This window comes from Nomascus leucogenys, chromosome 8 (genome assembly GCF_006542625.1).
Source record: "Nomascus leucogenys isolate Asia chromosome 8, Asia_NLE_v1, whole genome shotgun sequence".
In the NCBI taxonomy this organism is placed as follows: Eukaryota; Metazoa; Chordata; class Mammalia; order Primates; family Hylobatidae; genus Nomascus; species Nomascus leucogenys.
The window spans coordinates 305,787-319,654 of NC_044388.1; the positions used below are offsets into that span (position 1 = coordinate 305,787).

General features: G+C 49.0%; 1 protein-coding gene across 5 annotated transcripts in view; it reads right to left on the minus strand.

Moving 5' to 3' along the window:
• Positions 1-3,617: 3,617 nt before the first annotated feature.
• SCN8A (sodium voltage-gated channel alpha subunit 8) overlaps positions 3,618-13,868 on the minus strand; it is a 218,581-nt gene continuing 208,330 nt past the window's right edge. For 2 of the 5 annotated variants that reach the window (XM_030816524.1, XM_030816526.1), the window contains exon 27: positions 3,618-10,167. In XM_030816524.1, the coding sequence (XP_030672384.1) occupies positions 9,020-10,167 (1,148 nt within the window). In that variant the 3' untranslated portion in view covers positions 3,618-9,019. The remainder of the gene's footprint in view (positions 10,168-13,868) is intronic. The other 3 variants (XM_030816527.1, XM_030816528.1, XM_030816525.1) reach the window with 2 other exon arrangements.

Consider the following 13,868-nt stretch of genomic DNA (forward strand, 5'->3'; position numbering starts at 1 on the left):
GTTGCAGTGAGCCGAGATCATGCCGCTGCACTCCAGCTTGGGTGACAGAGGGAGATTCTGATACAAAACAAAACAAAACAAAGAAAAGGAATGCCCAGAAAAGATCATGACTTGTGGTGGTCTTGGTGGGGTGTCAGGAAAACTTCCTACCCAGGAGGGGAGGGGGATAGCTGGGCAAAGTATGGAGGCTGGAAACTGCATCTTACGTGCTGTGCCATGAGCCTTGATGTGTTACAAGATAGGGCAGAAATCGGAGAAGTGAGGCTGGATGAGTCAGTGGGGACCTCACTATGGAGGGCCTTCCATGTCCTGTTAGGAGCTGGGGCTCTATGATGAAGCCTTTGTGGGAGTTTAGGGGGCTGAGGACAGGACTGATTTGCAAGTTAAGAATTCACACAATGGCCTTGCCTCCTGGCTCATGCCTGTAATCCTTGCACTTTGGGAGGCTGAGGTAGGAGGATCCCTTGAGCCCAGGAGTTCTGAGACCAGCCTGGGCAACAGAGGGAGACCCTGTCTCTTAAAAAAACAAAAAATACACACATTGACTCAACAAATCTTTACTGAACACTTATTATGCTCTAGTTGCCATGGGGACAATGTATGGACCTTGCAGTCTAGTGGGGGGAGACAGTAAAAAGGCCGAGCTGCCGTGTGCTGTGGGGCAGATAGGAGGAGTCCCTAATGGGGACACCACTAAGGGGTGTGACTCGGAGTCAGCGGGGGCTTCCCAAAGGCGCCTGACAGCAGGAGGAGTGCAGGCGGCGGCGATCAGAAGGAGAGCGAGAGCCAAGCTTCCTTGGGGGAAATGGAATAAGTGCAGGTAGGCAGGGCCCCAGTGTCAAGGGCAGGGATGGGGGCTGGAGGTCCAGCAAGAGAGTAGGAGGGTCTGGACTCGCACCGGAGTGGGGGAATGGGATGATGGATTCATTTAATAAATACTAAACTTTAGTATTTGGTAGACAAGAAGAGAATTTAGGAATTCAGGCCAGGCACGGTGGCTCATTCCTGTAATCACAGCACTTAGGAGGTGGCAGAGGCAGAGGCCGGAGTTGGAGACCAGCCTGGGCAACACAGCAAGATCCCCATCTGCACAAAAGGAAAAGAAAAAAAGAGAATGTAGGACTTGATTGACTATCGAGGTTAATGGAGAGCAAGCGGTCTAGGGCGTCTGGTAAAGAGGGGAGCGGTCGGGGAGTACATGAATTAGAGGAGATGTTGGTAACTTGTTCAGTTTGAGGTTATTAGTGGCTATTAGGAGGCCTAGGGCAGGAGCTACAATGTAAAGGCCCAGAATCCTAGCCTCCTGGGGGGCTGAGAACCCCCTTCCTGGGTGCTGCAAGCCATCTTACCCCAGTTCCTGAGTTTCGTGAGACCCTCCAGCGAGTGCCATGTCGGAGTCCCCGTCTCCGTCGCTGGGTGTTGGCAGCCCCCTCGTCTCCAGTCCCCTCCGCCACTAGGGCTTCCCGAGGGTTCGGAGCCTCCTCCCTCCCACAATCCGCGGCGTTCGGAACCCCTCCCCCATCGCCGGCGCTCGGAGCCCGTCTCTGTCCCCGCACAGACCTCGGTCCCTGGTTCCCGCCAGGGATGGCGGCGCGGACTCTGGCGGGCGCCTTGGTCCTGGCGCTCTGGGTTCGGGCGCTGGCTCCGGCGGGGGCCGTGGACGCTATGGGCCCTCACGCGGCCGTCCGTCTGGCCGAGCTGCTGACCCCGGAGGAGTGCGGCCATTTCCGGTCGCTCCTGGAGGCGCCCGAGCCCGACGTGGAGGCCGAGTTGTCCCGGCTTTCTGAAGACCGACTGGCGCGGCCCGAGCCGCTCAACACCACGTCGGGGTCTCCGAGCCGGCGGCGGCGAGAGGCGGCCGAGGACCCGGCGGGCAGGGTAGCCGGGCCGGGAGAGGTGTCCGACGGCTGCCGGGAGGCGCTGGCGGCCTGGCTGGCCCCCCAGGCCGCGTCCCTGTCCTGGGACCGCCTGGCTCGGGCCCTGCGGCGCAGCGGCCGCCCCGACGTGGCCAGGGAGCTGGGCAAGAACCTCCACCAGCAGGCGGCGCTGCAGCTGCGCAAGTTCGGGCAGCGCTTCCTGCGGCGACCCGGCGCCGCCGCCCGCGTGCCCCTTGCCCCGGCCCCGCGCCCCCGGCGCGCCGCGGTCCCCGCGCCCGACTGGGACGCCCTGGAGCTGATCGTGGAGCGCCTGCCGCAGCCCCTGTACGAGCGGAGCCCCATGGGTTGGGCGGGGCCGCTGGCGCTCGGCCTTCTCACCGGCTTCGTCGGGGCGCTGGGCAGCGGGGCGCTGCTCGTCCTGCTCACGCTGTGGATCACCTGCGGCGGCGACCGGGCGTGGCCCGGCAGCCCCGGCCCGCGCGCCACGGTGCAGGGCTGGTGGGAAACAAAGCCGCTCCTTCCTGAAGAGTGGCGCGCGCCCCCGGGGGCCTGGGCTGCAGATGGGCCAGATTCTCCCTCACCTCTCAGTGCCGTTGCCCTCAGCTGTAAAATGGGAGCACAGTCTTGGGGCAGTGGTGCTGTGGACGGTTTATAAACGTTATGAAATACTGAAAGGGCAGAGAGTTTGTTAATCCGTTGGAAAGGAGCAGCAAAGCCCGTGGGACTGCCGGTGGAAGAGGGGCTCAGGTACCAGGCTCCCAGGGTGGCAGGTGCACCGCCCAATTCTTGTCAGCTTAGCTTTTTTTTTTATTTTTATTTTTAAGACGGAGCCTCGCTCTGTCGCCCAGGCTGGAGGGCAGTGGTGCGATCTCTGCTCACTGCAACCTCCGCCTCCCGGGTTCAAGGATTCAAGCGATTCTCCTGCCTCAGCCTCCCGAGTAGCTGGGACTACAGGTGTGCGGAGCCACGCCCCGCTAATTTTTGTGTTTTTAGTAGAGATGAGGTTTCACCTTGTTGGCCAAGCTGGTCTCCAACTCCTGGGCTCAAGTGATCCGCCCGCCTGGGCCTCCCAAGGTGCTGGGATTACAGGCGTGAGCCACTGCTCCAGGCAGATTCCTTCTTATCTTGCAATTATTCTTCCACGAAGAGTTACCACTTATTGAGCACTGTGTGCCGGGCCTCATGCTAACCAGTTACATACATTATTTGATGTACTCTTCAAAACCCAAGGAGGAAGGTATTGTCTCCATCACACATGCAGAAACTCGGCCACAGCTAGTTAGTGGCCTAGTCATGTTCTCGAACCTACGGCCGTCTGACCTGAAAGTTTGAGCTCCAGAAGGAAAGGTGTGTGCGCAATAAGGGGCTTGAAAAACATGATGGGGACCAGAACAAGATGTGCAGCTCCCCCTCGGGGGCTACTCTTGGGCTCTGCTGGAGGGTGCAGAGGCAGCACCACTAGAGAGGAGTGTGCCCACGTGCAGGGCGCCGCCTCCGAGGTGCTGCCCCCCCAGGCAAGGCCTCCTGACATGCTGAGTGGAGTCCCAAACCTTTCCCACACACCTGGGAGTGGCTAGGGCACTGCCTGCCCAGCCAAGGGGCTGGGCCGGGGTTAAGTCCTCACGCAGACTCTGTCCCCGCCACAGGACAGAGTGGGGTCCTGCGAGGTGGTGGCGCCTGTCCACCTTGGGCTTCAGTGTGAGGGCAATGACAGAATGACAGGCCAGTCCAAGAGGAGAGTTGAAAACAAGATTGACGTAACCCTTTATTGCAAATTCTAAAGTAAAAAGATGTACAGTACAAAGTAAAATTGAAATTTCATACTATAAACTTCCAATCCACTTACACATTCTCATTTCTCAAGCATTTCTGCCATTTCCGCATAAACAACAGGGAACAAGTCGAGGAGGTGAGGGAAGGAGATACAGCAAGGGGAAAAATTGTCTTGAATAATCACAAACCCCAGAAGCAAGTGAAAGGAAAGACATTTTCTCGACCTGCTGTCCTGGTGATGAGAAGCGGGGGTGGTTGGAGCAGTGCAGTTTAAAATGGCTCTCAGAATAGCAGCATTTATGGTACCATTTCAGCTTCCTTAAGTCCAATAATACTTTGCCCTTCCCTAGCGCCTTTGCCTCTGTATCTCAAAACGCTTTACAAAACATTTAGTTAAAGCCTCACAACACCCCTGTGAGGTAGGTCAGTATTATTATCCCCATTTTACAGATGGGGAAACTGAGGCACAGAGAGGTTAAGTGACTTGCCCAAGGCCACACAGCGAGCCAGCGGTCAAGCTAGGGATAGAACACAGTTCTGTCCCTTTTCTGGAACCACTGGACCACACTCCCCTTTACCTATATACATTCTTCACACACACACACACCACGTGTTCACACCCACCCACCCCACCCCACTTAGCCTCTATGTACAGCAAACAGCAGTGGGGGGCAGGGGCAGGGGGTGCCTCAGGAGTTTTAATGGAGGAAATCTTGGTAATCTTGGAAAGGGAATCCAAGAAAGCACAGAGCTGAACAATGGAAACTCTGTTGCAAAACTTGGGCCCCTCCCAACCCAGACTTCCTCTTCTCTCCTGATGTCCCCCTGGCTGGCAAGTTGCAGCCAATTCTTTAGGGGGTGGGGGGTACCTGAAAATGAACGAAGCTTTTTGCTAAACTGTGGGCAACATCTGAGAAAAGAAAGAGGCATCATTACAGAAGATGCCCAGGACTCAAGTCACAAAGTCATGACCCATGGCGACTTCACCTCCACAGCAGGCCTGGAGGCTGGGGGCCGAGGGGAGGAGGATGGGGACTGACCTACCAGCCATCTCGCTCCAGAGTGGAGCTACTGGAGCGGACTAGAGTGGGCACTTCGAGATCCTCCTGAGAGAGTGTTCCTGAACCAGGAGACATGGCCTAGGCCTAGAGAGGGATGTCCCCAAAGTGGGACAGGTAGAGAAGGAAGAGGAAGGGTGCCCCCACCCCCACACAAATGTGAAGGAGACCAGCCCTCGTCTGTGGGCCTGTCTGGGGCGATGGAGGGCAGGGCCCAGTATGAGCTTGCAGAGTGGAGGCTGTTGGGCATCACGCATGCCCTAGCTTTGGGGCATGGGGGTAGGGGTTTGTTTTTTTTTTAACATACAGGTGAAAAAGGCAGAAGTAAGGCCAGTCCAGCTGGGTTGGCTGACGTCATCTCTGAGGGCTCTGCCAGGTGGATTAGGTGAAGAGAGGTTATCTAAGCACCGGCCAGTAGTGGGGAATGCCACATGCAATGGGTGAGTGGGGATCTGGGGGGTCAGGACCTTGCTTTTCTTCCAATCTCCTTCTTAGCCAGAACTTTGCGAGAGCCTCTTTGATTTCTCTTCCCTCCATTCCCCTCCTTTCCCCAAATGTGCTAAGGTCCCAATTCCCAGACCCCTCCCAGGACTCAAGAATTGGGATAGTCAAGCAACAAACACACCAAGACAGGCTTCCCTTGTACAGTAAAAAGGGTCATTTTTATTTTGTTTCCTTTTGGCTTAGAGGAGTGATGGACTTTTTTATCACGTCTCAATAGGGCAGCGTTGGCCTCCATGCATTCACTAATACACTAATCTTCAGTGTTGGTCTTTTACAGGTTTATGTTGGTTGCAGCAAAAAATAAAAGAACTCTGGGCACTGTCGCTTTAGGGGCTTTGACTGGGAGTTTGTTTCTCTCTCTCCAGTGAACTTCTGACGCCAAAAATGGCTCGTTTAGAAAGGAGTGAGAGTAGGCCATGTTAACATGGAAGTTTCTTCCTCTTCTCGTCCTCTGCTTTAAATTACAGAGTCTCCTCATCCTAAGCAACAAGGAGGTTAAGGAAAGAAGAGGGGGAAATGTTTTTCACACACAAACCAGCAACCATGTCAGCTGCTGCTCAGTGGCTTTGGCTCTGCGTTTTAAATAAACAGCATCACACATCTTTTTGCTTTTTGTCCTTTTTTTAAAAGGTGGATTGTGGAGTATAAATACTGCACCAAGGACCTGGCTACAAAAAATAAATATTTATATTATATTTATATATCTATATATATATGTGCAGTGATACTGTGGCCGCGCTGCTTTTCGATTGGCTTCGTTAATATTTGGCAAAGCGTTGCCACTTACCCACTCAGCGAAGATGCACAAAAACGTTATCGCTGATTCTTTCAGTTCAATGCCTGTTAACTGCGGGTGTAAACTGCTGGTGATGGCGTCATTTACTACCAAAGAAGTGTGGAGCAGGATGGGTGAGTGAGTGAGCAGGTGGAAGGACAGTGGGTGAAGGATAAAAAGGTGGGAAAAGTTTTTTTTTTTTAAAAGTGAAACTTCAAATACAGCGGAGGTGGCTTCTTTCCTGTGAGGCTGGCTGATGGGTGCCAGATACCAAGGCCCATGTGTTACTGAGGAGACAGCCTGCTGGGCTGGGGTCAGGAGCTAGCAGAGGGAAACGGTTAGATCTCAGAAAAATCTCATCACTATGCTCTAGTAGCTTAATGACATCACTAGCATGAGCACATGGTGTACCTGGCGGGATCTTACAGCTCTGTTGCCCATCTCAAGACCTAAGAACAATTATTAAGTTTAGCCAAATCTTGCATAGACGTGGTTAGAATTTATTGCACATTGGAACAAAAATATATATTTTTTGTTGTTTTGGAAAAGACCATTAGCAATAAAAAATTTTTTGTCTGTCTGTCTGGTTTGGGGATGTACATTGGCTGACAGCATCTAAGTTCTAAGAAGAAAGAAAAGTATAAAAAATAAAAATAAACATGACAATGGCATAAGCCAGAAGCCATTTCCTATTTAATAAGTTAATAATTTGTATTTACAAAAAGGCATGCCAATAAAATAAAATTATATATTACAGTATTTATAATTCTCTTAAAAAGAATAACCACACATGTCAGCTTCTGTTTTGTGCTGTTTACAATGTAGCCTGTACATGTTACTATACATTCATCCTAGCAGTTAGCAGGGTCACTGAAAGATAGGCCTTCCCAGTCTGGTATTGGGTGTAGTACAAAAATTCTACGGATGCTGCTGCAGAAGCAGGCTTAAGAGAGCTGGACAGAGTTTCTAGTGGTCCAACAAGATAGAAAGCTCTGCTTACCAACTTACTGTGGTTTGTTCTATGCAAAACTAGTCAGGTGGACTGTGAAATTACCTTCAAAGTGCTTCTACTGCAAGGCAGATCGGTGTGTCTGATTATGGGTTGGTTCTTCTTCCCCCTCTAGTGTATGGTTCAGGAAGAATTTATTTTGATTTGGTTCACATGCTGAAGTCTCTTTTCACTCTTTGTATAGACTTCCTGACACATTCAACTGCAGCATCTTGGCTTTGAAATCCAGTCATTAGGTGAGAAACCCCTGGACTAAAAACTGTCTTTCCTAAAGCAGGAGATGGAATGGAAGATATGATGCTCCCCCAGAAGCCACACTTTAATGACAATGGGCAGGTCGCTAAGCAGATAGCAAAACTGGCTGCAAGGGAATGCACTGAGGGAAGCTGGAACATCCTAAAGAATTAATATTAAATTGCTTTCTCATGAAAACCAGTGCAGTAAAGAAACCAAGTGGGCTTGGTTCAGAGGCAGCTCCATCTCTACCTCAGGTCCCACCAGTGACTATTATTCTAATAATAAATGAAAGAAACCACAGCCGTAACCCCAATGCTGCTACCCTCACCCACTTCTGTGGGCAAGGGAAGCCCTGCTCAGTGGAGAAATGTGATGGAGGCAGGGGAGCCATGCAGTGTGTGAATACGCGACAACCCCTCTGCAGAAGAGAGAGGTCAGTTCAGAATATCTGAACCCCTCGCGGTATCGACCCATGCCTGGAGAAAGCCACAATGCAGAGGACATGATACGAAATGGAATGAGCACCCCATAACTCCCAAGGAAAGGTCGTTTTGAGTTCCCCAAATTACCCCTAGAGATAACTGGTGCTACTTTGAATAGCACTTTTATCTCTACCCCAAATAAGTGTCAATTCTCCAGTATGGAGGCTGAACGATCATCATAAATATTGCAAGATACAAATGAATTTTTTTTTTTTTAGCCCTAGGATTTGGTTTTACAGTGACATAAATAGTACAAGCCATTTGGGATCAAAGTCTCCCCCATGTACTGGACACAGAGCAGCATTAAATAGTTCATCTTGCGAAATGTGCAACAATGGCTGTATGTTAGAGATGTCTGTTAAACATATACACGCAACGGATCCATCTGCTTGTTGGATTGGGTTTGTTTTTTGTTGTTGGTGGTGTTAGTCAATTAGTTGGTTGTTTCCCTACCCAGAAGGTGTATGAAGGACTTTTAAGAACTCATAATAAAGAATTGTAGCCGGTATGGAACTCTTACCATTTTCTCCAAATACAGTGAACGGTGCAGGGCTGGGTCCTGTCCAAAGGCTGACCCAATGCAAGGGACTAGGTTAGTAGTGTCCTGTGGTGTATGGATCTCATGCATGACTTCTGATCACGGCATGCCATCATGCAAATCATTTCTACGCATTGAACGAGCACAATGTTTGGAATCGGCCTGAGCAAGTCCTCCTCAGCCTGAAGAAACCTGATTGTTTTCCCCCACCCATCTCCAAACCACGTGAAGCCCATGTGGAGAAGATGCGCTTTATGTCAAAGAAACTGACAATTAAATGACATGGGCTAAATGTGAGTGTGTGCGTGTGTGTTTTCTTTTTGCTGCTTAGCTTAACTAATGTAAGAATGCAAATATAGTTTGCATGAACAAACGAACTTTTAAAGTGATGCTTTCTGCTTCTGAGAATCAATAAAATGAAAAAATAAAATCCATTTGGCTGCAACGGAAATATGCTGGTCCCGGCAGCCTCTCTTCTGCTTCTGTATCTGGTTAGTTTTGTCCTAAGTTGCATTGACTGATGTGGAACATGCAGTAACCACCTGCCCAAGCATTAGAAAATCTGTAAGTCTAGGGAGCGGGGTCCTTTGCCCTTGGCAGGTCACTGCTCAAGATGCAGCTGTGTTACGTGGTAAGCGGACGACGTTTGGTATAGATCTTCAGGTTAGGGTCTCCACAGCTGTTCTGCGTTGATAATATTCAGGAAGTTTGTAAACAATCTTTCACTTGCGAGTTTTAAATCTGTATAATATTGAATTTTTGTTCTCTAACACTTGGATTCTCTGACCTCTTTTTGTCTTTTGGCTCTTTCCCTTCTTCCTTCCTCTGCCCGCTGCTGTTTCTCCTTTTCAGGTTTAGTTACACTGTCATAGGACGGGAGGGAGGCTGTAGATGGAGTGCTCTCTTTTTTCTCCCGGTGTGTGCCTCCATTCTCCAGCTTATTAGAAGTTGTCTTTTTGCAGATGAAGCCCCGCCTTGCCAAATGTCCCCGGTAGGCACGCTGCAGGACCACTGCAGATACCTCCTCCTGCTTGCGACGCAGCGTGGTTGTGATTGGCTCGTAAGACACTTTGGAAGGATTGGATGCCACGAACCGCTCTTCCATCTGCTGCCGCAGGATGTCCAACTCCCCGCTATCTCCCAGGACCCGCTTGGTGAAGGCAAAAAGGATGTCCAAGCAGTGGATGCGATCCCCGCTCACCATTGGCAGATCCATAGCGATGAGCTCAATGGTATTGGGCTTGGGCACTCGGAGAGGATGCTCCAAGGCATCTGCAAAGTCTGCCAGCTTACAGTACTCAATGAACTGGGTGGCATCGGGGTCGAACTTCTCCCAGATCTCATAGAAGGTCTCAAAGTCATCCTCACTCAGAGGGTCTGCACTTTCCTCTGTGGCTACACTGAAGTTCTCCAGGATGATGGCAATGTACATGTTCACGACAATTAGGAAAGAGATAATGATGTAGCTTACAAAGAAGAAGATGCCCACTGAGGGGTTCCCACAATCTCCCTTAAAGCCACTCCCTGGGTGTTCCTTATCTAGGCTGCAGTCAGGGGGGCGGTTTAGGATGGGCAGCAGCAGGCCATCCCAACCAGCTGAGGTTGTGATTTGAAACAGGCAGATCATGCTGTTGCCAAATGTCTCAAAGTTGAACATGTCATCGATACCAGCCTCGTGCTTCACATATGCAAAATTGGACATCCCAAAAATGGAGAAGATGAACATGACCAGGAAGAGCAGAAGGCCGATGTTGAACAGGGCAGGCAAGGACATCATTAAGGCAAAGAGCAGGGTACGAATCCCTTTGGCGCCTTTGATCAGACGCAAGATGCGCCCAATACGGGCCAATCGGATGACTCGGAATAGGGTTGGGGAAACAAAGTATTTCTCAATTATATCTGCCAGGAACATTCCTAAGAAGAGGAATAGAAGGAGTTATGTTATTGAGATTGCAGACACCCTTTCTCTTTATTTTTTTTACCTGGCATTGTGGAACCCTTAGGTTCAAAGGGCTTTGCAGAATAAGTGCCTTACTATTCAGTCTGAACTCTCAAAAAGTGACATTTTGGCTGGGCATGGGGGCTCACGCCTGTAATCCCAGGACTTTGGGAGGCCAAGGCGGGTGGATTACTTGAGGCCAGGAGTTGGAGACCAGCCTGGCCAACATGGTGAAACCCTGTCTCTACTGAAAATAAAAAATTAGCTGGGCGTGGTGGTGCACACCTGTAATTCCAGCTACTTGGGAGGCAGAGGCACAAGAATCGCTTGAACCTGGTAGGTGGAGGTTGTAGTAAGCTGAGATCGTGCCATTGCACTCCAGCCTTGGTGACAGACCAAGACTCTTGTCTCAAAAAACAAAAAACAAAGTGACATTTTAAACATATAGAAAAGTAAACAATAAAATAGACACCTATGTGCCTAACATGCAAAACTAACACACAAATTTGTCTTTTGATGTTGTTGTTTTTTGTTTTGAGATGGGGTCTATGTTGCCCAGGCTGGTCTTGAACTCCTGGGCTCAAGTGATCCTCCTGCCTCAGACCTCCCGAGTAACGGATGGAACATAGATTTAATAGAGGCTAGCATTTTACCAATTTTTCTTCCTCTTTCATCATTCCCAGATGAAACATCCACAATGCTGAAGATGGTATGTATCATTCTAGTGTGTGCCTTTATAGATTTACTATGTAAGAATCCTATATATATATAATTTCCTACTATGGTTAGGAAATTATACTGTATCTGTCTTATTTATTTATTTATTTTAAATATTTTGTAGAGATGGGGGTCTGCTATGTTGCTCAGGCTGGTCTTGAATGCCTGGGTTCAAGCAATCTGATCCTCCCTCCTCAACCTCCCAAAGTGCTGGGATTACAGGTGTGAACTGCCACATCCAGGCTCTATTTGTCTTCTGAGGTCCATCTATTTAGGTCTCTACCTTGTTTTTGAGATTTAACATTACAGTTGTGAGACTGGTCCCTCATGTTGAAATAATTTTAGATTAGTCATTCTAACAATTGAGTGGTATTCCCTTTTATGAATAGGTCCTCATTTGCTTGTTTTTCTACTCAAGAATGATTAGTTTTTTTTTTCCAGATTTGTGCACATATGATTTTCCAAGATGTTACTGATACTCTCCACAATGGAATCAAATTTCCATGTCCACAAACAATAAATGAGAGGTCCTGGCTACACCTCATGACCTCATTATCCTTTAACTTTGATGTCTTACTTATTCTCTAATGCTAGCAATTTTCAAAGTATCTTCTTCTTTGCTCTGAAAAAACATCTTTCGTTTCCCATAGCCCTACCTCCCTAGTCTACCAAACTAGCCTAGAAAACTAAAGGGACTCTCAGGAGTGACTTTCAACTCTGAGCGGATAGATTTTGTGCTGCAAGTCGTGAATCAGAAACCAGTATCAGGCTGGGTGCAATGGCTCATGCCTGTAATCCAGCACTTTGGGAGGCTGAGGTGGGCAGATCACTTGGGGCTAGGAGTTCAAGACCAGCCTGGCCAACATGGCAAAACCCAGTCTCTACTAAAAATACAAAAAAATTAGCCAAGTGTAATTCCAGCTATTCAGGAGGCTGAGGCATGAGAATCACTTGAACCCGGGAGACAGAGGTTGCAGTGAGCCGAGATCACGCCACTGCACTCCAGCCTGGGCGACAGAGTGAGACTCCATCTCAAAAAAAAAAAAAAAAGGGTACAAAAATTAGCTGGGCAGGTGGCGCATGCCTGTAACCCAAGCTACTCAGGAGGCTGAGGCAGGAGAATTGCGTGAGCCTGGGAGGCAGAGGTTGCAGTGAGCTGAGATCACACTCCAGCCTGGGCAACAGGCAGAGGCTCTGTCTTTAAAAAAAAAAAAAAGAAAGAAAAGAAAAGAGGAAAAGAAACCAGTATCAGCGGGTAAAGATGCCAAGGCATTAGGCTATAAAGGCAGAAGGTGAAAGTGTACAAATCAGAGAGCCTTTTTCTAGTTATATTCATCCAGGGATTCACCTCAACCAGGCCACTTGTTCTTTAAAGCTACAGAGCAATGAAGGGACCCAAATGAGGGGCCACAGAAGGAAGGAAGAGGAGTCGAAAAGTCTGGGAAATGACAACCGGAGGGAAGGCGCTGACGTGTTCTCTTCGTTCAGTACCTTCTCTTGCCGTCCAGGCACTAAGACAATGGGAGCTTCAGCTGACATGAGGGATTTAATTTAAGGAAACATTTCTCAATCATAAGAATGCATAAATACTGGGGCAGTTAACTGCAGAAGGCTATAGAATCCCCTTTGAAGAATCTTAGCTTTTCAGGAAAAGACAAGATGCAGTAAGTTCAGAGAGCGGGTCAGGTAACCTCTTGGAGCCTCTTCAGGAGCTAGAATTCCATGGGATATTTGAGCCTTCAAGAAAATCTCTACCTTAGCCAGGACCCACCCATGATGATTTCTCAGCTTATCAATTAAATCATAACCAGTGACCAAAGAAGTCAGGTTATGTACTATATATTCAAGTATATGTGATACTTGCAGCCCATATATGGTGGGCAAGTAGGGCTTCAGAGAGAAGATGATGGCTGAGGTAGGTTTTGAAGGATGAATGTGTGTTTGTCCCCATAGAAAAAGGGAGAGAAATGGGGCAGACAGTAATGTAGGCAGTAGAAACACCTTTTAAGGGGTACTGTAGGTGGTTCCAGAGCTAGTTTTACCCCAATTCCTTGTGATGGTTAATATTGTCAACCTGATTGGAATGAAGGATGCAAAATATTGTTTCTGGGTGTTGCCAGAGGAGATTAACGTTTGAGTCAGTGGACTGGCAGAGGAAGACCCACCCTCAATGTGGGTGGGCACCATCGAATTGGCTGCCATCTCGGCTAGAAAAAGCAGGCAGAAGAAGATGGAGGAAGCTGACTTGCTGAGTCTTCCAGCCTTCATCTCCTCCCGCGCTGGATGCTTCCTGCCCTCGAACAGGAGACTCTGCGTTCTTCAGCTTTTAGACTCTTGGACTTTCACCAGTGGTTTGCCAGGGGCTCTCCGGCCTTTGGCCAGACCAGAGGCTGCGCTGTCAGCTTCCCTACTTTTGGGGATTCGGGACTCAGACCGAGCCCCTGCTGGCTCCCTTCAGCTTGCAGATGACCTGTCGTGGGACTTCGCCGTGTGATCGTGTGAGTCAGTTCTCCTTAATACACTCCCTTTCATATACACATCTATCCTACTAGTTCTGTCCCTCTAGAAAACTCTAATACATTTCTTACTCTAAAAAGATGATTTCTATACTTTTGTTTCCGAACAAATTAATGATTAATAAAAATCCCCATCATCAAAAACATCTTCCTCTTTTTAGAGTACCATTTGAAAATAGGGGGTATGATTTGGTCTGTGGATTTTCTGCACCATTCAACGATGAGTGGCCGGGACAGTTTCAAGAGCAGTGGACAAGGGTGGCATCGTCCAAAGTGTGTTTTGTGAGAAATTAGGAGAAGGGACTTGAGGCCAGGGGGCTGGGCTTGAACCCCCACTTGCTCACCTACCAGCCACATGTCTTGGGAACCCCTCTGTGCCTCAGTTCCTCAGGATTCTTAGAGGTTTGTTGAGAGGATTATATGAATTAACATATTTAAAGCAC